The sequence below is a fragment of the Asterias amurensis genome, chromosome 13 (assembly GCF_032118995.1).
Source record: "Asterias amurensis chromosome 13, ASM3211899v1".
NCBI classification, from domain to species: Eukaryota; Metazoa; Echinodermata; class Asteroidea; order Forcipulatida; family Asteriidae; genus Asterias; species Asterias amurensis.
Genome location: NC_092660.1, coordinates 2,566,626 through 2,591,968, shown reverse-complemented (window position 1 = coordinate 2,591,968; position 25,343 = coordinate 2,566,626). Strand labels below are relative to the sequence as shown.

Below are 25,343 nucleotides of genomic sequence, written 5' to 3'. Positions count from 1 at the left end.
CAGGTCAAAGACTAATAGGATTCTGTATTTTTTTTATGTTCTATTGTGCAGGCATACAGCCCAATGGGTAAAGGAAAAGTTCTGGATTATCACGTGATTATCAAGATGGCGGGAAAATATGGCAGGACCTGCAGTCAAGTTGCGAATCGCTGGGTTTTACAGGTAAGATTGCCATGGCAATATTTCAAGGACTGTCTATAGACATTATGCATACGACGTCATGTCAAAAGGAGGTTGTGCACTGGACAATACTGTGCTCCGCGAGTACAAATCTGTACGTCTCGATTGTTTTGTCACTGCTTTCCCTCATAAGATAGCGGCTGGATAACGTCAATGCATAAGGTCTATATGAATTAGGTTTCAATTGCTGAAAATCACATGCCTGCATTGACTGATTCAGTCTTTGTTAAAGTGAAGGTATACAAGTGGTATCCCCTGATCCCCTCCTAAAATTAATGGCAAAATTTTTTTGTTTTGTTAGAAATACAGCAGCTTTTGATGGTAGGCCTTCACAATCTGGTTTGACTCATTTCACTTGGAAAGTAATACAGTTCTGGGGAAAGATATTTAGCTCTTGTCTCCACTACTTTGAGTTTGAGAACTGTTACTGTCTGAAAGGTTTCTCACATTCTGTTTTCAAATTACCACATACTCTTCCTGCGTAGACAAAACCGCTCCAAGATTTTTGGCAATATTTAAAAAATGCTACGATTTGAATTGAAATGTTCACACGCTAGTTTTTCATTCTATATAAAATTTACATATATAGGATAAAGGGACACGTTGCCTTGGATCGGTCGAGTTGAACCAAGAAAAGCACTCGAAACCCCTTTTTTTTTAATATATCAAATGCATGGTTTGAGAGATGTTCTAAAAGTAGAATATAATGATATACACAAATATGCCTTGAAATTGATTATAGAAATATTTTCAAATTTTCATTTGTTTTCTAGCATGGCTTGGCAACGATACCTAAATCCACAAAGTGTAGTCGAGTCAAAGAAAACTGCAAGGTACGTAAATTTTATACATCATAATTTATTTCCACGTCACTTTTTTTTTACATTAATAAAAACAAAAATTTGCACTGCAAGACATTCCCTGATAAAAACGCCCTCATTCGGTCAAATTGTCAATTGGTGCTTCAGAAGGCTTGCAATAGACCTGTATCATGTAGCCGCCATCTTGGTCACGTTCCTTGTATCCAATAACAGTAGTGGGTGCTAATATTCATTGTACAAAAAGGAACCATACTTTTTCTCCTTCCAGCCTCAGTTTGGTTACATTGATTTGAGTAAGAGAAAACAAGATGGCCGCACCATGATAAAGGTCTATACAATGGCAGTGCATTGTTTGAAGAACAATTTAACAGCAATGAAACTATTGAGGGGCTAATGAGTTACCTCTATACATTCTGAAAGCATTTTCTGGTAGACACAATATTGCACTGTTGTTAAAGACCTGCTTGAACGAAAATGTCAAGTCGTGAACTTTGCTGAATTCCACTTAAAATTTTTCGATGAATAAGGAAATCGAGTCATATGATTATAAACAGGTTTCAATTGTGTAAAAAAACAATCATTTTGTATGCCCTTGTCCAGAGCTTTTCTGCGAGATATGCGAAAAGCCCCGTTGCGTAATCACTCTCAAAACGTCATAAGTAGATAAAGCCGCTTTGTGCAACGTGTATGTATAACAAAGCAAACTCCCACAAATGACGTCAGCGGCATTGTCCTTTGACGCCCGCTCTCAACAGCAGAAGTGTTTTTAGTTTTTCAAAAAACCTTTAGGTAGGGCCTGATTTTTTAGTCGATAATTACAAAAAGTTCAGAAGTGTACACATATAAAAATTACATTAAAATGGTGAACAAGTGCATTATAAACAAGTAAAAATACAATTTCTGTTGAAAACATTCCGCTCAGGTAGCTGTTTAACTTGTAAGCTCAACATAAATTCAAGTATTGTACAAAATCAATAGAAAGGTTGTGAGATGTACACTATCTTGCCTTCCAAGAAACAACCTTGAAGGAGGTAACTCTTTAAGATATCACGTGGTATAGCAAGGTGAAAGAGAAGTTTTAATGGGCCGATCGTTCTTCTGTTGTGTAGAAAGACCAAGTTTGACCCTTATTGACATGTTTACATTGTCTCAACTATTTGAAAATAGATTCTAGTAATAATTACACAAACACTATACAGAAAGTAGTATTTACAATATCAATATATTACAACAATCTACCTTGTGGAAGGCATATTGCCATGCATTAATCATTTACAATGAGTTATACATTTCCAAAAGACTTTAGAGAACCAGCCTCTGACATTCTCGTCAAACATAGTTCGTCACGGTTGTGAGCAAAATTAACCAATATGTTTTTTGAAGTTAACGCTGTTTAGAAATTTGTTCAAGTAAGCATCAAGATTATGAGCACACAATACACAATAAAATAACCTGTCGTAACCCCTTCAATGCACACGCTGCCCATGATACTGTTTCCAAAAGTTCCTATTAGGAGACTTTTGAACGCTAGGTGGCAGCAAACTTACCAGGTAAATTTCCATTGTTTTTGTAGATACCTGGTTATAGTGTGCTGCCACCAAGCATCCCGAAGTTTCCTATTAGCGGGTGTTTTTGGCGCGCAATTAAAAGACTTAACAAAACAAGCACAAACCAGTCAAACCATCTGTCAAAGAGATTGTAGATAACAGTCAGGAGTGGCTCTCCACAGGTTTACGATAACAGAAAGTTGAAAGGAACATTACAGGAGAATTGGTTTTGCTAACAAAACAGTTACAATTTCTTTCTTGAAAACTACGTCTCTTTAGAGGAAGCCGTTTCTCATAATGTTGTATACTAGCTCCCCATTACTCGTTACCAAGTAAGTTTTTATGCTAGTAATGATTTTGAGTAAATACCAATAGTGTCCACTGCCTTTAAAACAGCACCATGGCATCAGCGAGTGGAAGTGATTGTGGTTTGTTTTTTTGCAGGTGTTTGACTTCACGCTATCAGATGAGGACATGGAAACTCTGGATCAGATACATATAACAGATTATCATTGTGTTGTTGATCTAAGCACAGTGCGATTCGATCGGCTGTAATCATCTTAAAGGCACTGGACACTATTGGTAATGACTCAAAATAATTGTTAGCATAAAAACTTACTTGGTAATCATCCATGGTTTTACGAGCAACTGAGAGCTGTTTATAGTATAAAACATTGTGAGAAACGGCTCTGTCTGAAGTAATAACATAGGTTTTTGAGAAAGAGGTAATTCCCCCAAAAAATATTTGACATGAATTCGACACCTCATCAGCTGAGGTCTCGAATTCAAGCATCTGAAAGCACACAACTTGTGGAACATGAGTGTTTTTCTTCCATTGTTCTCTCGCAACTTTGACGACCAATTAAGTTATAATTTTCACAGGTTTGTTATTTTATTCATATGTTGAGACACACCAAGTGAGAAGACTGGTCTTTGACGATTACCAAAGGTGTCCTGTGCCTTTAAGCAGCAAACAATTATTAAGTTTAAGCCGGATGATTAATTGATGAAGCAAAGGTGTCAATGCTTGAAAGGTTAGGATAAGAATAGACACAATGGGGGACTTTTGGGACACTTGGTGGCAGCATACTTACCAGGTATATGCTCACTACATAAACAATGAACATTTACTTGGTGAGTCTGCTGCCACCTAGCGTTCCAAAGTCTCCCGTTAATGACAAGTAAAAACAGACAAAAGATATAACATTACAAGTTGGTGGCGATTGTGTTTATGTACAAAGACATGCCAAACAGCACATGAGTGCAAAACACAGTCAGTAGTGGATGCCACCAGTCAAATTAATAGAGAAAACAATTGGATGGAAAAATCATCCCACTTTGTAACTTTTTATTTGATGTCGTCATTTACAATTTATATTACATACATAATGAACAACGAACCATTCTAACCATTTACTTCACTGGAAGGCCGACCCGGCATAAACAATATCATGTGAGTTACAACTTAACATTAATTAAAGTAAACAAAAATATTTTCCTGATCATTTGCGGCAAAAAAAAAATACAACCTATTTTACTTTCATGCTTTCGTATGCAGTTGTGATTCAGTTGAAATTGAAACTCAATTCAATTTTAATGTGAGGATTGCACATTTGCTATTAGTATTAGTTTCAGTTAAGCCCATTGTGTAAAGCACTGTATACTCGCTACTTTCCCGAAACTGTGAACAATTTACCCCAATGCAAATTTCAGACTATAATTTCAATAGAAATTTTTATACCCCCTTGTAAATGACGTCACATGCCTAAAACAGCGCCCTCAATGAGGTCAATGAAGACCTACATTTACCATTAACCAAGAGACTGTGCGGTGCGTACACGCGTATGTTTCACTGCGGCACTGGTGGCCAGTGCAAGTGATCTATTTGCCGGGCATTGTACAGGGAAAACCCTTAGTTTCAGAATCTTAGTAATAATTATATGACGATGTCTAGAGCAAGCTAGTTTATAACGAGAAGAAACCTTCGATCCACTAAAGTAAAAGTAACAGTCCCAGCCGATTGTCTACATACCGCCCAGGTAGAGGTTAAAAAGCAAGGCAGTTCTTTTCAGAACTGAGAAGTCTTCCGAAAAAACCAAAAAAAAATCTACTCCGCGGTAGTGGAATATATAAATTTAGCAAGACAGTTCTTTAAAGAACAAACCTGGCAAGTAGATATACACATGGTGTTAATGCAAACCAAATGGTATTACCTCACCATGCAATGCCTCAAATCATATATAATTTAAGTTCATTTTATTACACTATGCACTGCAAAAAAAAACCCAGGAATTCAAAGATAAGATACTAAAAATTTTAACAGTTTGAGAAACTAAACATGATAACATATACGAATATTCAAAATTTAACGAAATGCCAGTGAGTGGCAAGTAGGAACATGTGACCAGCACCTCTATTAGTAAAAATATATTACATGTACTGGCTTCTTATATCTGTCTGTCACTCAGTGGCGCTCAAGACGCTTCAACAAATCACTATTTTCCTGCAAGGTGTGTGGGACTACATTTTGAGTTGTGAGACCCACTCCCTTTATATAGCACCGTGTAATAATTTACAAGGTTCTGTGGGGGCAATATAAATGCTGCCAATCAAACCCCATTCCCCATCTCATCTAGATAAGTACACCCACTCTGGAATATTTCACACAAACACACGGGACTAACGGCTTTACGTCCCATCCGAAGAACGAATAAAAGGCTGTCCTTCCAATTTTTTTAACGACCACCCCGCTATTCAGAAAAAAAGCACACTCGGTCTAAATATACAATCACATTCATATAAATGACGTGACGGAAAACCGTTTCACCGATGAGCTACCAACATTGGACCCCCTGATGTGGACGGATGCTGTTGGGGCCCTGATGCGGGCCCTGATACCGTCATTACAGTTGCAACAGGTGGGCCATGACATGAGCGCTCCGGCTGGACGCTTGCTGACGCCATTGTGGTTATCTTGGTGCCACCGGGGTTTCGTATGACATCACGTATCTGAATATTGAAAGTAAATTATTGTTATCTATTAAAAACATATTAAAAGGCAATAAATATATATCACTTTGATGGTCCAGCAAACCACCCTTTATTACTGTACTGGCAATCCTTTGTCCTCAATACTTACTCCTATTGGTTCTAGCCACCCAATTATTATAAATTAAACACTTGGATTGGCTATAAATTTCCCGTTTTTTTTTCTGGCTACCTTCCCTTGCTTCTCTTTTTTTGCTATAAATGGACCCTTTTTTTTGTTTGTACTTGTTTATACCTCTGAAGAAGATCTGGTTTAGATAAAAAGGAAAAGCAATTTTCCCTACCTAATTTTGTTATTTATTATAAACATGTATACCGAAAAGAGACACATCAGTTTCCGTTTTCAGTATTCTTATTAAGTTTTGATAATTATTGTGAATGTCGGTATTGCTGGGATAAAAATAAACTGTGTCATCGCTGTAGATTGGGGTTTTCACTCTTTATTCTTTGGCAATGTTTTGGCTGAGTGTAACCTTTGTTTTGTTGTCGCCGTTTCGGATAGACCTTTGTCACGCTGTCATCATCTTGGTCATGTTTCCTGTTTCCAATAACAGTAATGAATGCTAACATTCATTGCGCTTGGCACCAGACTATTTCGTCCAGCCTCAGTTTGGTAACAATGAGTTGGAATGGAGTAAAATCAAGATGACCACACCGTGATAAAGTATAGCCTTGCACACGTGCACATTTCATCGAAGATGGTGGCCAATGACGTCACCCATCTGATTTTCGCTTACCTTAGGGGTGAAGATTATAAGAAGAGTTGTGGTTGTACTGACTGTGACGCAGACTGACGTCACAATAAAAACGGTTTCGTTCCTCAGGGGGTCCATGAGTAGGCTGAAGACCGCCCCCATGCAGGACAAGATAAAGACGTTGTAAACTGACATGCCGATGTTCTTGGAGTCGTTCAGTGCCTCAATCTTTACGTTCCTCGTCTCGTACGCTGTTTGAGCGGGAAAGTAAAGTGGCGAATCACAACAAAAACGTTTGGTATTGGTCGAGCTGTCTATGGACCAATCCGACGAAACAAAATTTGTAGCGCCCTCTATTGAAAAATTAACAACTGCGGTGTCTTTTTGTGCATAATTAATCTAGGCATTGAAAACACCGCAGCAAATGGCGCGCGGTGCTCAACACTTGCGCGTCGGATTGGTCTATATCCTGCATAGATATAGAATCAAATGATATACTGTTGGCCCCTTTCTTTATTCGAAAGGGGGCACGTACTTGCTTTTAAAAAACGGTGATAATTTAACTGAGTAAACGTGCGTTGGCGTAAGGAATTCAATATCCGTGTTTTGATTGGTCCGATATGTTCTGGATGCAGCTGACAAACATCACCCCAGACCAATCAAAACGCAGATATGGCAAACTTACTTTCGGTCGTCTGCATGCAGTGTACACTGTGTATTGTGTACATAGGCCTACATGTACTTGCATAAGAATAAATATAAACATGAATAGTAAACTTGCGGGTACAACCATGAGTAAAATCTCTTTTGATGGAGTGGTGGCTCTGAAAAGAGCCGGTTTGGTCTCGACTGCATGTTGTTTAATATGTACATATAGGTTTGACTCCATTCGCTATGTAAATTGAATGAATGTGAAAGGTGATTATGTATAAACGGTGTTGAAGTACACAACCAGCTCTCCAATGTTCGTTATCAAGTCAGGTTTTAAGTTAATATTTGTACCTTCCCTTCAATAAATTGTAACACCACAATATTGAAGTCTCGAAGGATGACGTACATGTACCGTATACTAGGTTATGAAACTTACCAAGAAAGAGCCCAAAGACAAGTTGAATTCCGTTGAATATGTAAATACCAGCTAGCCACGTGAGATCTGATACTCCAATGCGAGTACAGCGTTGAACGACTGGTATCAACAGAAGATCTCCTTCTGATTTGCCCTTTGTGAGAAAAAATTACCCGTAAGGATGAGGTCATTTATGGGTGCGTTCGTTTAGCTTCCCTGGGTCGACCCGGTCTGCCCCGGTACGTTCGAATAGCTTTGACGTCATTCCAGGGGCTCACCCGGGTCAGCCCCCAGTGCCCTGCTTGTGGAGTGGGTCACTTGGGGGTGACCTGAGGTGCATGGCGTCACCACGAGAGGGCGAGTGTGATCGTTCGATCAGCTCTTGTCAGGAGCTCACCCGAGTGAGCACCGCGGGGTAGACGCATGGAAGCTAAACGAACGCACCCACTAAGACACTGGGGGGCCCAGGGACGCTTACCAGGTAAATATTGGGTGCGTTCGATTAGCTTTCCTGGGTCGACCCCGATCTGCCCTGGTACGTTCGAATAGCTTTGACGTCATTCCAGGGGCTCACCCGGGTCATCCCCAAGTGTACTCTGCTTGTGTAGTGGGTCACTTGGGGTGGCCCCAGGTAGTGCATGACGTCACCACGAGAGGGTGAGTGATCGTTCGATTAGCTCTTGTCAGGGGCTCACCCTAGTGAGCACAGCGGGGTCGACCATGGGAAGCTAATCAACGCCCTCACTCAATTGTTCTCGGTAGCAGACCTACCAAGTATCACGCATTAGGCGTGAGGCTCATAGAAGTCTGTCTCACGCTCTCACGCGCCGTAGCCATTTTCTCACGCGATGGGGCAGACCGGGGACAAAACAAAATAACGTCAATGCATTGCCATACCGCGCACGTGTGTAAACAAACAATTTGCACAATCTTCAGATTGCACGCAATTTTTCAGAATCATCAACTTAAACTGCCGTACAAACAGAGTACAAATTTGTAGCAGCGAATTGGTCTAACAAGAATATGAATATGAAATGTTTAATTATTATATTAAACAATTTAAATTTCTACCTGAGACGGATAGCTTTCCCAAACAGCTTGTAAGGGTCTCATTTCCCAGACTCCAAGATAAACGCTTTCCAAAAGTATAAAAATTCCCACCATGGTGACGAGCTGGTAGTCCTTTACAGACTGCAAAAGAAAAGGATTAGGGAATAAAGAAACAGCGTCAAAATATTATCTTTCTGTTTGGCTTTATAGATTAACTATTTAACGGGCCCAGTTTCATAAAGCTGTTTTGCAGAAAATTCTGCTTAGTAAATGTCTTTGCTAAACAAATAATTAGCAGCGCACCAATGTCAACTGAATGGAATCTTGGCCGGTAACCTGTATTTACAAGATTTCCCTGTGCTTAGCAAGGTTGTAGTGCTTACTGGCTAGGTGCTGATAGATGACAGTGATAACCAATTTTATACTTAATCAAAAATTGTTGCTTGCCAATTACGCTACCAATATTCCCCAATCGGTAGTAAATACGTACACGGCAGTGTTGACCATTCTTGCACCTCGATTTAAACCCAACCCCAATGGTCGACCAACTTGTAAATTGAGCGACCTCAACGTCAGGTTTTCGGGTGCTCCCATAATTCCTATGAAGACAGCCGTCTATAACATATACTTATATTGTCTTCATTCTTACAGTTAAATTTCCCCTTTTGTATTATATATTTCTATTTCTAAAGTTGTTTAAGTTTATTATCTAAGCTTGTTGTTCATAAGACATGAGTTTGAGAAATAAATGTCTTAAGAATCTGCCATTTATGCTCTCAGTCTGGTTACCGTTTTCTAAATGTTGCCGATGGAAATAGCATTTTAAGATGGCGCGGCCCACAAAGCCGGGGCGGGAACCGCAAACGTATTTAAGTCGTTTTCTTTTAGGAAAAAGTGTTATGATTATTCACTTGCTCTCGTTCAGTCATTTATTTTCTTTGATATGATTAATTGTATAAACAAGTGTTTTAGTTTTATGATTGTCTTAATTCTTTCAGACATTAAAACAAAAGAAGCCGAATTATCAGAAGTCTAAAACGACCCATAATTTAATGAGTGTCACAAATGGTGGATGGAGATTCCGATTTTGAGGAAAACCTACGGCCAAATCTCCAACACCTGATCACAACACGGCGTTCTTCCCAATCCTACGGGTCCCGAAAATCTACAGCTAAATGAGTATACGAAGCAACAAATCTGTCAGTAGTTCGGTCTGATAAGCATCCAGCCTTGGTAAGTTTCCAATCGTCCATTTTGTTCTTTCTTCTCGGATCACTGGTAGTTAATCAACCCTTTGTATGCCATAAAGACTCTGGACATACTATTGGTAATTGTCAAAGACTAGTCTTTACAGTTGGTGTATCTCAACATATGCATAAAATAACAAACCTGTAAAAATTTGAACTCAATCGGTCGTCGAAGTTGCGAGATAATAATGAATGAAAAAATACCCTTGTCACACGAAGTTGTGTAAATCTGAACTGATTTGACAACTGGTAAATTTCAACTAATAATAGGTTTGTACAGTAGACATTTTGGGGAGAGGGTGTCTGGCAGGCCTAAAGCACTAGAAAATATTTCTGGCGGTTGATAGTTTTTACTTAGTATCGAGTACTGACATCTTTGGCCGAGACTATCCTAAAACCGGTCTCCTATGGCGTCATTTACTGCGTATAGTTACCCGTCTTTCCAGTTTTTTGTTCATGAAGATCTTATGAACTCGCCACGTCTTGGAGAACATGGAACCAAAACCGAGTGTGAAACCGAGTGATAGCATCCATAGTCGAGCCTAACAAACAAACAGTAAAAATTAACAGTAATAGTAACACAATAATTATAGCAATGTAGCGGGTTTTGGTCATTTGGTGCTTGAGTTGTGGCACGGACCCAATTTCATGGCTCTGCTTACCGTAAGCAAAGAAACGGCGCTTACAACCATGAAGCAGGAACTAACAAATAAATGAATTAAACATAATTAAAACCCACAGATGCTAAAATTATGGAAAGGTTTGCGGTAACACCATGTGATGACTATCTCTAAATGAGTTGGGGTGGTTTTTAAAAAGAACCGTTTGTTTAACTTGACGTTGCGATCAGTATGCTCTGATAGAAAACTCTAACATACCAAAGAGGTCCCCCCTCGGCTACATTCGAAACGACTTGTAAACCCTCGTAGCCAAATTAAACAGGAACCCAAAAAACATTTCAAAGCTACATGAAGCAGGAACTGAATTTGACTTACTCTGCAAAGGTGGTCCATATTTTCAAACCCAACCATCTCTTCATCGACGCCGTTCAGCACAACTGATATATACGTCATAATGCTCCCAAGAATAATTAGGTTGTTGATAGTTGGACTTGACAGCTTGATAATTCTAGATAAATGCAATATACAGAGGTAAAACGATTGGCAGGTAAAACATTCGCATAAATTATAATTTTAAAGGCACCAAGGGATACTATTGGTAATTGTCGAAAAACGGTATTCTCTCTTGATGTATCTCAACATATGCATACAAAACAAACCTGTAAAAATTTGGACTCAAATGGTCGTCGAAGTTGCGAGATAATAATGAAAGAAAAAAACACCCTTGTCACACGATGGTTTGTGCTTTCAGATGCTTGATTTCAAAGCCTCAAAATCATATTCTGAGGTCTCGAAATCAAATTCGTGGAAAATTACCTCTTCTCGAAAACTACGTCACTTCAGAGGGAGCCGTTTCTCACACACAATGTTTTATACTACCAACCTCTCCCCATTACTCGTCACCAAGTAAGGTTTTATGCTAATAACTTTTTTAAGTAATTACAAATAGTGTCCTGTGCCTTTAAAGGCAATGATGGACACTATTGGTAATTGTCTAAGACCGGTATTTTCACTTGGTGTATCTCAACGAATGCATAAAATAAAAAACCTGTGAAAAAAACATACAAAATTGTCAAAACTCTTTAGGAGTGATCGTAAAGTGACATAAGAGTGGCATATATTACTTTTGTTTGCGCATGACAACATTAAAGTTGAGTAGTGCAAGAGCCAGGACGATGCCGAGAGCTGAGAGCGTGCAGACGGTAGCGAACCCCGTTGATGATAACGTTATTAGTCTCTCCTCAATTCGTATTTCATCATGTGGTGGCTTGCCGTCTGGAGAATAAACAAAAATCATGATATCATGAACGCAAACCAAATTCACTTGGATTCGAACTGCCTCTATAGCTGCCGGGCAACCTCGGTAGTCTAGTTGGTAAGACACTGCTCTAGAATTGCAAGGGTCGTGCATAGTTTCACTATGCTCTCTATCTATATAAACAAAATTGAATCTATGAACAAATTTCAGGCTATGTAAGTGGGACCAAAGTGAGACCAAAGAGTTCGAATACGCGCGAGAATTGCATTGTCCAATTAATTCAAATGTTGACGGGAAGTAATGTTTGCGTCCGATCAACTGATGAACTATGACAAACTTTCTTCAGAAGACAATCGGTTCTTTTTAGAACCACCCCAACTCATTAGAGAGAGTCATTACATGGTGTTACCGCAAACCTTTCCATTATAACAAACGCATTCAAGTCGGTAAGAAAAGATGGAAGGGCAACATTTTTGCAATATTAAAGAAAATAGAAACTTACTCAGAAAGTACACTCCACCGTCGTCCCACTCGAACTTGTCTTCACGTGACAGAAATCTTCCCACTACTTTAGCCCTTCCATCTATAAATGGAGTTAGAGTTGGTTTAGTTGGAAAATACGAAATCAAGGCTAGGTCATTCAAATCTATTCTAGAAATACAACGAGATTTTCAGAAAACTGATTGACCCAATTTTCCTGACGTCATCGCAACTTGCTTGCGCAATTTGAAAAGGTAGATTCCCCGTCCGTTGCGCAATACGCATTTAAGGCGTGGCATACGCAAAATAAACATTTACATTGTTGATTAACACTAACTGAGCTGGTTGGCATAAATGACATTTTCTGCAAACTGTCATCGAAAAAAAATACCTGACACAATTGGTTGCTTTGTTTCAAAACATTTCGACACTAGCTTTGTTATGATTGGTGTGAATATTATTATGAACTTAAGAGTTAACTACAAAACAAACAGTAAAAATGCAAGTCGCCAGACACACAAGGCCTGAAGGCTACTTCAAGGTGTGTGCTACATTTGATTTTTGCCAGGGGCCGTTGCCACCTACTCCTAGGCCTTTACAGTCCATACGGATGTAGGCTTGGGTATCATCCATCAGAAGCCTATGTCTGGAAGGGCAGAAAGCACCACCTCCTCCAACTTTACAGTATGTTTTAACAATAATGCAATTACTAACACGGCCATTTCAACTTCACTTCACCTTTGATTTGTTCGATTTGAAACTGTCCCACCCTGTCGCCATCTTCCAGAAAACTAATTGGACCCTGAAACGAAACAGATAGAGCTAAAGATAGAGCGAAATATGGCACCCAAATATTTATTAATTTAATAACTATAATTTGTGTAATTCATTCAATTAAAAACTTGCCCAATAGGATTTAAAACAATTGGTAAAACTCAATGAGCAAAATACTCTGGAAATCCTTTGTAATGTATTGTATCGTATTGTATTCCTGTTCAACTTGTGGAGGTCGAGATGACTCAACAGCAATTGGTTATTGATTGCTTCATAAAATAAATGAGGGAAAGTGAGAGATTGGAGAGAAAGACAAAGAAGTGCTTAGCGCCTTGAAGGTCAGACTAATAATGCAATCTACTTACCGAGACTCCAACAAAATAGATGTTGTCCAAGACGTCCATGAATATATCACGCATTTCGTAGTCGTTATACGTGTAGTCTTCAAGTGTCTTGTTCACTTTTGAAGAGAAGTATAAAAAATAACCGTTTTTAAACTAGAATTTATCGAAGTTCAATTATAAAGAGACTAATGAATGAGCTCAAGGGTTGATTAAAACAAAATTGAGGCTTAAGGGTGTATTGTGATTGATAAAGGTCATTTGCACCAGTTTGAGTCTCACCGGCCCTTAGAGGCACCGGACAACTTTGAGATTATTGTCAAAGACCAATATTTCTCACTGGGTGTATCTCAACGGGTATGCATAAAATAACAAACCTGTGAAAATGAGCTCAATCGGTCGTCGAATTTGCGAGATATTAATAAAAGAAAAAAAACCCTTGTCGCACCATCGTCACACGAGGTTGTGTGCTTTCAGATGCTTGATTTCGAAAATAAAAATAAACAAATAAATAGTCAAACGGAATAGTAAATATATACTTTTAAAAAAAAGAGAGAGTAAGTAATGATGGGGATGATGGAAATGTATGTCATTTTCTGTTCTTATAATAATCTCTGCCTGTAATTCATACCGTAGACCTTCTGGTATTACTTTTATTTGTAGAACCACGGGTAAAGCTTAACGGTTAAAGATGATTTAAATAGACAAACCAAAGTAGTTCACCACCACCGGTCTGGCTGTCACGTTTTTTCATCACCTTTGGTAATAGTTGTGAAAGGCCAGGCTTCTCACTTGGTGTATCTCAACAAGTGCAGTGAAAATTTTGGCTGAATTTTTCGTTTAAGTTGCGAGATAATAATGGAAGAAAAACACCCTTGTCGCGCGAAGTTTGATGCTTTATTTCAGGACCTCAGCTGAGGTCTCTAATTCAATTCAAATATACTGAGACATTTCTTCTTTCTTGAAAACTAAGTTACTTAAGAGGGCGCTGTTTCTCGAAATGAAATGTTTTATACTATCAACAGCTATCCATTGGTCGTTACAAGTAAGTTTTTTATGCTACTAAATATACTATCCGGAGGACATTATTGCATATGCAATAATGTCCGCCGGACGGTTTTGCATATGCAATCATGCCTGCCCGGACGCTGCTGCAAACTGCAATTGAGTCCGCCCGGACACATGTGCATATACATTATGCAGTTGTGTCCGCCCCCGTGTAAAACCATCCTTGCAGTAAATTAAACGCCCTTATGGAATAAAAAAAAACAAAAAAAAATAAACGCCCTTGCTTGGTTGACGAACACGTTCGCCATCTTTTTGTTTTTTAAAGGTAAGCGCATGTCATGAATGACATAGGAAATGTTCGGCCTTTTGTAATCATAAAGTACGTGAATATTCATGCTGCATATACGTGTACATGTACATGTCCATTGGACGGTTTTTCCAACGCCCGGACACGATTGCATATGCAAAAGTGTCCGGAGCGGACAGTATTGCATGGCGGACACAATCGCATCGGACACCAGTACTTACCCAATCGAAGTTGCTCAATAGAATTGTTCATAGCCAATGCTGCAGTGAGCACGGAGTCATAAAACAATGATCCCGCTCCTCCGAAAGATACCTCGCCGGCAAACGCGTTGTAGGCCTCCACGAAATCACTCGGTGTCTGCAAGGAATCGTTCATTACAAACGTTATTACCAGAGTCAATCCTCGGCAAATTCTGAATTTTTGTATTCAAATATTCAAATATTGTTTTCGACAATTACCAATAGTGTCCACTGCCTTTAACCGATCCCCATTCCACAATCAATCAACCATAAACGTATCTTCTGTATACGCATTAATCACCAGCCCCAAGGCAATGTTCATTTATCATAACAACAGTTCCCGCAATCAAAATACAATTAGTCATATCTAAGGGTTTCAATCAAACTAAAAATATCTGGACGCAAACATAAAAAAGATAAAACCTCGGTGTAATTATTATTGTTACTTCATGACCTTTTCATTATTAAAAACAAAATCTGCATTGTCTGCCTGTTATGCTCACCATATTCAGCCTAGCGGGTTGATTACAGGGTTTCTCGTCCATGTTTGGAGCATTTTAAATGAAGCCTTTCGGATATTGAATTGAATAACGCAAAAGCATATATTTCTTTTTAAATGTACAAGGTTGACTTCTAAGCGTATACGTTTTTGGCGTTGGACAGAGGTGAAACGTACTTTTGGGGGGTTAAAAAATGTACTCCATTTCATTCAATACTTTAGTGTTACCATGATTTCATACTAGGAACAATGCCAAGATAACGAACCAACGGGAATTCGGAAAAAGTCGTAAACTCGTGAAGTTTTGGCGCAGCAATTTACCATTTCAAGACTATGTTAAATTAAAAAACGACAGCAGTAACTACAACACACCCTTCCTGTGATTGAGACCTCTTGAGCTGCTGGTATAAACTGCCAATTAGTGATAATAACTCCCTCCGTAGCTTTGATCATCTCTTCAGCAGTACACGATACCAATGGGTCCTCCAGCGTCACCCAGCCGGGGGAAAAGTACCCAACGCCGCGTAGTATCCACACGTAACGAGGCCCGTACAGACCCTGTTTGTACGCCTGTGGTGACGCACAAAAATTCAAGCCATGAGTACATTGTTAAAATTGACACTGATTTGCACCGATGTGTACTTCAAATCAGTAGACTTTCTAGAATTCACAATAAAACAAATCACCATGTTTCCCCCAACGAATTTAACTCATTTATAAGTGCCTACTTTTTATAAGTGCCTACTTTTCAAGCAGCGTTGAAAAAAAATAAAAATAAAATAAAAACATTTCCATTGCCAACGACCTTATTTTAGATACCGAAACCCGATCCTAGCATGCTTTCCATTTGTTTTTTCCTCTTTACAGTTGCAAAACAAAATGAATGGGCACGGTTTTTATATTAAACAACCACCTTATATCAACTAGCTAAAAACAATTTTGAAGAATAAGAGTACAAAAGTGAATGTTTCTCAAAACTCAGAATAACTTGAGTGTGTATTAATTTTTTGTTTTTTACCCATACACCAAAGTGTGTTAGCACTGTTTACTCAGTACTTCCCCGAGTTCTGTGAAGACAAAAAAACTTGAATGTGTGTGCTTGTTTTGTTTACCACACAGGTCTTAAACGTTACATTGTTCAAGATTGCTCTAAGTGGGCCAGCCCACATTCCCACTTACTACAGCACCACATACTGACCGGGCTTTGTTCCTGAACAAACCAAAGGTATGGTAAGTTAAAACTTTTGAATTTGTTGTATTTGTTAAAGGCAGTGGACACTATTGGTAATGACTCTAAATAATTATAAAATTAAAACCTTTCTTGGTGACGAGTAATGGGGAGAGGTTGATGGTATAAAACATTGTGAGAAACGGCTCCCTCTGAAGTGACATAGTTTTCGAGAAAGAAGTAATTTTCCACGAATTTGATTTCGAGACCTCAAATTTAGAACTTGAGGTCTCGAAATCAACCATTTAAACGTACACAACTTCGTGTGACAAGGGTGTTTTCTTCTTTCATTATTATCCCGCAAGTTTGCTGACGGATTGAGCTAAAATTTTCACAGGTGTGTTCATTTATGCATATGATGAGATACACCAACTGTGAAGGCTTGTCTTTGACAATTACCAATAGTGTCCACTGCCTTTAAGAAAACAAACTTAAGATTAGTTCCATACCAAATGGGAGGTTTTTTTTTCATTGCTTTACTAACTAAATTCAATTGCATTCCATACAATTTCCTGTGTTTGCCATTTGCCATTTTTTCTTTTACTTATATAGTTCTCTAAAAGTGTTTGGTCTTAAAATAGTGTTGAGCTTTCCATAGTTTTCCAACCACGGTTGGCAAAATCTCGGGCTGTTCTAGAAAGCTCACAATACTTTCAATGGGTATTATATACGCAAAAAAAACTTGAATAAGGTAGGGACGGTATTTGTCATATTTTTAGCCGACAAACTCGGTTGAAGTGGGAAAGTCACTTTGGAAATTAAATTAAAATTGGAAATTCACTGAGCGAAATGGGAACACTAAACAATGCTTTTCGTACGTTTAATAGAGTGAGGAGCGAATAATTTCTCCCACTTTAAGATAAATTTATATTTAGCACTTAATATGTTAGGACATATCGCCTACCTCGCAAAAGACCTTCCTCCCTTCCGTATCCCAGAATAGACCGATGATAATTCGAGCATCTTTCTCCTGATTGGACATAGCATGAAGGAGTGGACAAAATAGTCATCAGTGCTTATATTATTCCGGAATTAGTGAACAAAAAATGATCAGAACATATAGATCAAAACCACAAATTACTTAAAAAGGGGTTTGCGGGGTTATTGTCCCATCCATGGCAGTGCGTCCTTGCCTACATTTTGCTTCAAAATTGAGCCCCACATAAATATGGATTAACAGAAAGGAAGTACGGGTGATTTGCGTCAAAAGAAATCCCGCGCATAATTTATCTTTAACTGTCGGTAAAAGGGTTTCGTTTTCTTCATTAAGTCTCCATGAACTGAGATGGTCTGTAGATGGGGGTAACCCTCGATTGTGCAATAATGCATTAAGGTGACCCGTATTCTTTGTGGTTAATATGCAACAACATTTCGAAGCGAAAAATTCGAAGTTAAATGTCCTGTAGTTTTTGACTGTGCAAGTCTCGTTTGAGTATTTAGCTCCCGAGAACCTGTGAGCTTTCGTGAGGAGTACACCCGGCGAAAGTTCGAGTTGATTGGGAAAGTTTAGACCCGGGCTTACATACATACATGTACATACATACATAAAGGCTTTTTATAAAACACCACTACATCAAGACTGCAGCGCATTAGGTTGGGTATAGATATTTTGTTTGATACACTTCTTGAATGTTCGTCGTCGAGAGTCAGATTTCCTGATTGAGGTGGTGAGTGCATTCAAGGTGTGTGGAGCAAAATGAGAGAAGGGAGACTTGTGCAGACTTTAAGAAGCTTGATTGGGTTTGGTTCAGTGAGTTTGGTCTTGATTTGTTGACCGGTTCCCTGATATGGTATCTGGTTATCGTGTCCTTGTTGTGCCGCCGAATGTGGTGAGGTTTAGTCGGTTCAATCCGGTGTCGCATGCAATTATGTCCTCTTTGCAATACTACCCGGAGGCAATATTGCGTATGTAATAATGTTCGCCGGACGGTTTAACCTATGCAATCGGGTCCGCCCGGACGCCGCTGCATAGTGCAATTGTGTCCGCCCGGACACATTTGCATATGCAGCTGGTCCGCCCCCGTACAAAACCGTTACTGCAGTAAGTTAATAAACGCCCTTGGTCGACGGAACACGTTCGCATTTTTGTTTACAAGCTAAGTGCCTGTCACGAATGACATGGGAAATGTTCGGCCGTTGGGTATTCGCTGCAATCATAAAAAATACGTGAATATTCATGCTGCATACACGTAGGTTCAGTGCATGCACGCTTGCATACGCGCGCACATACATGTATTCGCCTGACATGTCCACCGGACGTTTTTGCATAGCCCCGGCCACGATTGCATATGCAAAGTGTCCGGAGCGGACAGTATTGCATGGCGGACACAATTGCATCGGACACCGGCCTTGTGTAGTAGTCCATTGGGCTTGCGTGAACGCAATTAGGGAACATGTTCTTTGAGCCAACACAGTACCAGTTTAATAAACACATTATATGGATAGGTTACAATTAGGATTTCAATTTAGAACTATTAATGGTTAAATCCTTAAAGTGAGTTGAATTCGATTGCTGAGAGTTATCGTTGATTACCTTAAGGTAACCGACGTAGCTGGCAGGACTGTCTTCAAACATCTCATTCGCCACAATGGTGATGTTATTTACATTCAGCATAGATCGTAGGGAATCCATCACCTGAGGTGCAACAATAGACAATGGATACAAACAAAACAATGGAAAAAAACAAACAAACAGTGTGTTCCTGAGTTCAATATTTAATTGGCATGTAAATCTGTCAATCAGGTTTTTCTGCTTAAAGACACTGGACACTATTGTAATTACTCAAAATAATTGTTAGCATATACTAATTTGGAAACGAGCAATGGAGAGCTGTTGATAGTATAAAACATTGTGAGAAACTGCTCCCTCTGAGGTAACGTTGTTTTCGAGAAAGAAGTTATCACAGTTTCGTTTGATAAGAGTAACGTAGTTTTTTAGCTTGAGAAAGAGATAAAGTTCTTATTCAAAATATTAAAAGACTTCAGACCTGAAGCCTTTTATTAGGAATCTGATTAACACATAAACCTGTGCCAGAAGGGAGTTTTTCTTTCATTCTTTTCTCACAACTTCGATGACCAATTGAGTAAACATTTTCACAGAGTTGTTATTTTATGCATATATGTTGGGATACACCAAGTGAGAATACTGGTTTTGACAATCATACCAAATGGTGTGCAGTGTCTTTAATAACTCTATGAGAGTTATAACTAGTCCTAAACTTAGGACTAGTCCTAAGAGATATTAAAAACGTATAGCTCGTCCTAAGTTAGGATGAGTAACTCGTCCTAACTTGAGATAAAAAAAAAAACTTTGTGAAATTCACCCTGGTACATTACCGATGAGAAGAGCACGTTACTGTAGCGTAGTATCGCCACCTTGTCCCATCCATACATCTGTATCAATCTGAGACGTGGTACGTTCTGCTGCGAGGCGGATTGTACAGTCCGGTAGTATGTCTTGCACTGGGTGCGGTCTGAGAGGCTTGGCGATACCGCGCCGTTTCCAATCTGATGGGGGTAATGAGAAACACTGGTGTTAAAGACACTGGACACTATTGGTAATTGTCAAAGACTAGTCTTCACAGTTGGTGTATCTCAACATATGCATAAAATAACAAACCTGTAAAAATTTGAGCTCAATCGGTCGTCGAATTTGCGAGATAATAATGAAAGACAAAACAGCCTTTTCACACGAAGTTGTGTGCTTTCTGATGCTTGATTTCGAGACCTCAAATTCTAAACTTGAGGTCTCGGAATCAAATTCGTGGAAAATTACTTCTTTCTTGAAAACTACGTCACTTCAGAGGGCGCTGTTTCTCACAATGTTTTATACCATCTATCTCTCCCCATTACTTGTAATCAAGAAAGTTTTTATGATGATAAATATTTTGAGTAATTACCAATTGTGTCCACTGCCTATAAACTTCACAGGGGGAACAAGTTTTATGATGCATTCATTATCCTGTATTATGCCTGTATATAGAGTCCTTATGCAAACTGTTTTTTATTTTCTGCTAAGATGTCGTTTAGTTGGTTTTAGTTTGACTCCATTAGGTGGTTTGTTGATTTATAATCTAATTTATGTTCAGTAGTTTATTTATGATTGTGAGTAATTATTACGTGTACTGCATGTATGCAAAGAAATGTTCATCCATGGTAGAACCATGAAAGATGAATTGCATTGAATCGAATTGGATTTAATTGAGGGGGTGCGGGGGTTACACGTTTCTAACCTCGCATCCAAATGGCGTAAATATCACTTTTTCAGGGTGAAGTTTTAAAACATGAGTTCATCGGACATCAGAAAGAAATGGGTCCGTACATTCCATAGAGGAACTTCTGGGCCAGTCGCCTAAATTGTTTGTTGTTTTGATGGAATTATCATCACGTAGGAAGACCATCCTCTGTGCAAAAATGCCATCGAAAGTTTGTGGGTTTTAACAAAACGTTGCACATGAGAGTTCCAAGTATACCGTTTCAACCTGAGATTGGCTCATAATTTTCCCCCTTTCCATGAGGACTCTATCTATTAGCAACTGTAGTGTATTGCATAGTTGGATTTGACCTTAACGAACCTCTTTCAGAAAAAGGAGAGCTACTCTCAAAGTGTGTTATACTTCTAAACATCCCTTTCAAACTTCTTCATTCCAATGAAGATATCAAAGTTCAAATACGAGGTAGGCCTACCTCGTTTTTTTCTTCTTAAATTGAATACGCCGAACAGGGTCTTTTTCCTCTGAGCTATATCCCATTGGCGACATCATTATAACTCGATGGAGTATTTTACTTTCAATTGGGGTGCCAATAATTGACTCCAGTGTGGAATTTTTGGTTGGTGAATCCTGTTTGTATATAGCCAACACAGCAGGGCCTAAAAACTACCTCCATTGGTATCACGAATTTGGGTATTTTACCCCCAATTTGTGGTACCCCCCCCCCCCCCAATTGTTCTAAATTTAGCGAAGTTATACCTGTATGATATCGAACTGCCCGGTGGTTTGGCAAAGAACTTCGCATTCTTCCGAGTAGAAACTACCGAGAAGGAACGGCATTGGCTTGCCAGGGCCACCGTAGATATTACTGTAGAGAACGTACTCCGCATTCCCGGTGTTTGGTAGTTGTGGTTTCATCGGCTGAGAGAAAACAAATATAATTAAAAATAGATTTTTAGAACTAAGGTTTTACGAATTCCGAAACATCTATCTAAAACCGGCCGTTCTCTTATTTTCAACTATATTTCTGTGACTTTACTCTATTGCTGAAAGTGTTGATTATTTTTACGAGTCGACACTTTCGTTACAAATCTACTCTGAAGTGTAGATTCGTCACATAATCTACAGTTGAGTGCAGGTTACTGTAGATTCATTACAAACTTTTAAGTTTAGATAGTTCAACTTGAAAAATACTGTCTCTCCAAACTGAAAGATAACATTAAGTGTAGCAAAACATAGCTGAAAATATGTTATCTTTCAATTTACAATAGCATTTTCCAGCTAAGAAAAATCACTTTAGTAACACAATTTATTGTAAGCTGTGCAAATTGGCGTTGTACACGATAATGTTGCAAGCACTAAAGTATACCTATAATTATTTTGTAAACTAATCATAAAATGTGACCAACCGTTGTTTGGCATGGCAACGTAGACGGACTTAGATAGATTTAAGGGAAAGTTTTGGTGCTAATGTGGAGGTTTGTAATGAAATAAATAAAGAAAAGAACGGAAATCCGAGTGCAGTCTGTTAAACTTGTATTCACAGTGAGCTGCACGGCAGATACAAGGTCGCAGGAGGGCTAAACTAAAGCTGTGTTTGTACAAGAAACAAATACTATGAAAACAAGCTCCTTATTTCAAGATAATACTAATTCAATCAAAGACGCTCTTTTGAATCACGAGATGGAAGACTAGAAGAGGACCGAACAGTCCGGCCGGTGCGGAAACACTTTGAAAGAGATCCTTCGATTTATTCGAATTCCAATGAAATTGACATGGTCGGACCACAACTCCAAGCTGGTTAATTGTGCTCTCCATATTAGTGTCAGTGTAGTTTAATATGTTCAAAGAAGCACCGTGTAGCCTTGAGGTGGTTTATGAAATAACAAATCCGATTTAGCGGTAGGGGATGAGGTTTTAGCGATCGCTTTATATCCGCTCAATAAACCGCGGGATCGCATGGTTGGCTCCGTTGGTGACTGTGTTGTCTGTCTTCATTGACAATTTTTTACAGAAAATATTATTCAACAATTTATGTTACGATCCTAAAGACAATTTTTCCCGTCCTGTCACAATTTATGTGACACGGTAGTTTATCAATATATTATGACTTGTTTTATTTAACATGAAATATTTAATGTATGACGACAGTCTGACCAATGAAGAATTTTGTACCAAAACAAACTTGACAGAGCCACGACCCCCCCCCCCCCCGAGTCCACGTCGCCATTGAGTGGTCAGCAACAATTAATATGTAACTCATTTCATTAGAAGTATTTGACAACACTGGTTATATAAAAAGTGCTTTCGTTATTAAAAAACCATGCCATCCGTCATCCTTTGTAGAAAGCAAAAGGCGGTTTGCTTTTTGTACATGTCCCTTGAAAATTATTTGGTGTTCGACGTGCTGTACTTGGCCCAATTTTATGAAGCCTGTAAGCATAAAGAATATGCTTAGCATGAAACTTCTTCCTTGATAAAAATATGATTACCAACCAAATTTTCATTTGTTGCATATTGCTTGATACTGGTATTCAGCTGTTGTTTGCTTATCCGGAAAATCACGTGGCAATTTGGTTGGTAATTCTGTTTTTGTCAAAGAAGAAATTATTTCATGCTAATAAAATTTGTGTGCTTACAGGCCTAATGAAATTGGGCTATGATAGTAGAGAGCTTTCGTTTTCGAGGATGGGTGGTTCTGCGACGGTAGTGATGACATTTTGCGTCATCAACCACGGCCCCAGGATGTGTCGAGCGGTTACAAGGTTGACCGCTCTCTCACACTGTTACTGGATCATTTGCATATCCAAAATGTTTGGATTCGATGCAAATTAAAATAGTCTGGCTACTTTTCGAAATTCACACCTTCGTCGTAATCTCGTAGTACGGTACCAGATTTAATAGCTTGTTTGTACATTGTTGGTTGCCGGCAGCTGGCTGTACCTATGAATATGGAACATATTCTAATATTGTAAAGTCGTTGTCCAATCAGGGTCCAAGTAAGGAAATTCCATCCCAGGGTTAACTATTGTAAACATGGTTGAAAATAAAGTACACCATGGGGGACGAGGCATGGGTTGTCCCTCAATTTCTACGACAGTACTTGGGATGAATCCGCGTTGTGCTGAAAACGACAACGTATGGCTGAAAAACCATTCTTCGTCAAAAACGAAATTATCACAGAGTGGTGTCACTTCAGTAAAAAACAAAATTGAAATGGCCGCTATGGGGCGAACAAGAATAAGTTGTCCGCAAATGTTGTATCCTGTTCTCGGGGGATGAAAAGGTCGTAAACCTCTCGAGGCAGAGTCGTCGATTGACACGATCAGTTGCAAGAACGAAACAAAACAGATTTGTCCGTATGTATTTGCAACCGTTGTGGCACCCGTAGGCATTGACGCAAGGTGTGTATAATAGACGTACTTTGTTTTATCCTGACTTTACAACAATTCGCCGATAACGAGATTTGTCAGATTCAATTCCGGACAATCTTCGATGGGGAGAAATCATGATTAGTAATACACAAGGGGAGGATGGCTAAAGAGAGACTCCAAGCCAAGTCATGTGACCCATTATTATTGAGTTGAGAGAGACAAAATAAATGCACCATATAACTACATGCGTGTACTTGTCGAGTTAACGAAAACAGCAATGCCTTGAGGTTTAAGCGTGTCAATCTGTGCAGGGAAAAACGAAGTTGTAAAACGATAACAGTTTGAATTGCATTGCTTTTGTCCTCCTTCTGGCAAATGACGTACACCTAAGATAACCTTTTTCATAACCTAGACGGGCACGTCCCCCCCACATGTTGATGTCCTTCGGATGGGACGTAAAGCAGTTGGTCCCGTGTGTTGTGTAACGCACGTAAAAGAACTATTGCATTCATGATTTCTCAGGCTTGTGAGCTAATGTGATAATCATGTTCGATTCCGAGGCATCGTTTGCTTGTTTACCAGAAAAATATTATAGCGGATGTTTTAAATTAGTTGGGTAAATGGCCTAAGCGTTCGATCCAAACCAGACTTTCTTCAGAGGCGTAAAACAAATACAAACAAATACATATCCATTATCGAACAGGAGAGGGGAAATGGGTTAAGGGAAGGATCCAGAAAGAAGCGGGAATGATGTAATAGTGGTGTGTCGTTGCATAGCGGGTTAGAGCACCGGACTCAAGCTCTGTTTTTCTTTCTTTCTGGACAGCAGAGTGTTGGTTCGAGTCCCAGTGAGGACACATGTGTCCCCATCAATACACTTTACCATGATGCTTCGTCCTTCGAATGGGACATAAAGCCGTTGGTTATGTTTGTTGTGTAACACTCCTTGAATAACCCAGCGCACTTATCGAAAAGAGAAGAGGGTTCGCCCCGTTGTTCCTGTTTTGATTGGCTGCAAACAAAGACTTCTGGCCTGAAGCCTTTCCCTTTCATCAACAAGAGTGTTTTTGTTTTTTTGCAACTTCGTTGACCAATTGAGCCAAATTTTGACAGATTTTTTATTTTATGCAATAGTGAGAATACTTTTCTTTGACATTTACCAAAGGTGTCCAATGCTGCCTCTTCAAGATATTGCCCCTCTGTAGAAAGATTGAGAACGGAACTTGACACTGTTGCGAGTCAGGTCAATGCCCGGGGTAGAGCCACACATCACGGCAGCTTAAATGACAATGTCAAAGTACATCTACGATCAAACACTCTATAAGTAATAGTCGCACAAAGAAGAAGCTT

The 25,343-nt window shown here is 39.1% G+C and overlaps 2 protein-coding genes across 5 annotated transcripts in view; one reads left to right on the top strand and one right to left on the bottom strand.

Moving 5' to 3' along the window:
- LOC139945723 (glyoxal reductase-like) overlaps nt 1-5,372 on the top strand; it is a 48,624-nt gene extending 43,252 nt beyond the window's left edge. For 2 of the 4 annotated variants that reach the window (XM_071943089.1, XM_071943088.1), the window contains 3 exons: nt 52-162; nt 954-1,013; nt 2,993-5,370. In XM_071943089.1, the coding sequence (XP_071799190.1) occupies nt 52-162; nt 954-1,013; nt 2,993-3,103 (282 nt within the window). In that variant the 3' untranslated portion in view covers nt 3,104-5,370. Of the gene's footprint in view, nt 1-51; nt 163-953; nt 1,014-2,992 lie in introns of all 4 variants that reach the window. The other 2 variants (XM_071943087.1, XM_071943086.1) reach the window with 2 other exon arrangements.
- LOC139946214 (gamma-aminobutyric acid type B receptor subunit 1-like) overlaps nt 5,372-25,343 on the bottom strand; it is a 31,270-nt gene continuing 11,298 nt past the window's right edge. Inside the window, exons 2-17 of the mRNA XM_071943834.1 lie at nt 21,379-21,540; nt 19,745-19,915; nt 18,942-19,043; nt 17,313-17,378; nt 15,553-15,750; nt 14,664-14,799; nt 13,152-13,246; nt 12,751-12,814; nt 12,035-12,115; nt 11,399-11,549; nt 10,650-10,782; nt 10,089-10,196; nt 8,429-8,548; nt 7,379-7,511; nt 6,334-6,542; nt 5,372-5,557 (exon numbers count right to left, since the gene is read on the bottom strand). Of these exons, the coding sequence (XP_071799935.1) occupies nt 5,372-5,557; nt 6,334-6,542; nt 7,379-7,511; nt 8,429-8,548; nt 10,089-10,196; nt 10,650-10,782; nt 11,399-11,549; nt 12,035-12,115; nt 12,751-12,814; nt 13,152-13,246; nt 14,664-14,799; nt 15,553-15,750; nt 17,313-17,378; nt 18,942-19,043; nt 19,745-19,915; nt 21,379-21,540 (2,115 nt within the window). The remainder of the gene's footprint in view (nt 5,558-6,333; nt 6,543-7,378; nt 7,512-8,428; nt 8,549-10,088; nt 10,197-10,649; nt 10,783-11,398; nt 11,550-12,034; nt 12,116-12,750; nt 12,815-13,151; nt 13,247-14,663; nt 14,800-15,552; nt 15,751-17,312; nt 17,379-18,941; nt 19,044-19,744; nt 19,916-21,378; nt 21,541-25,343) is intronic.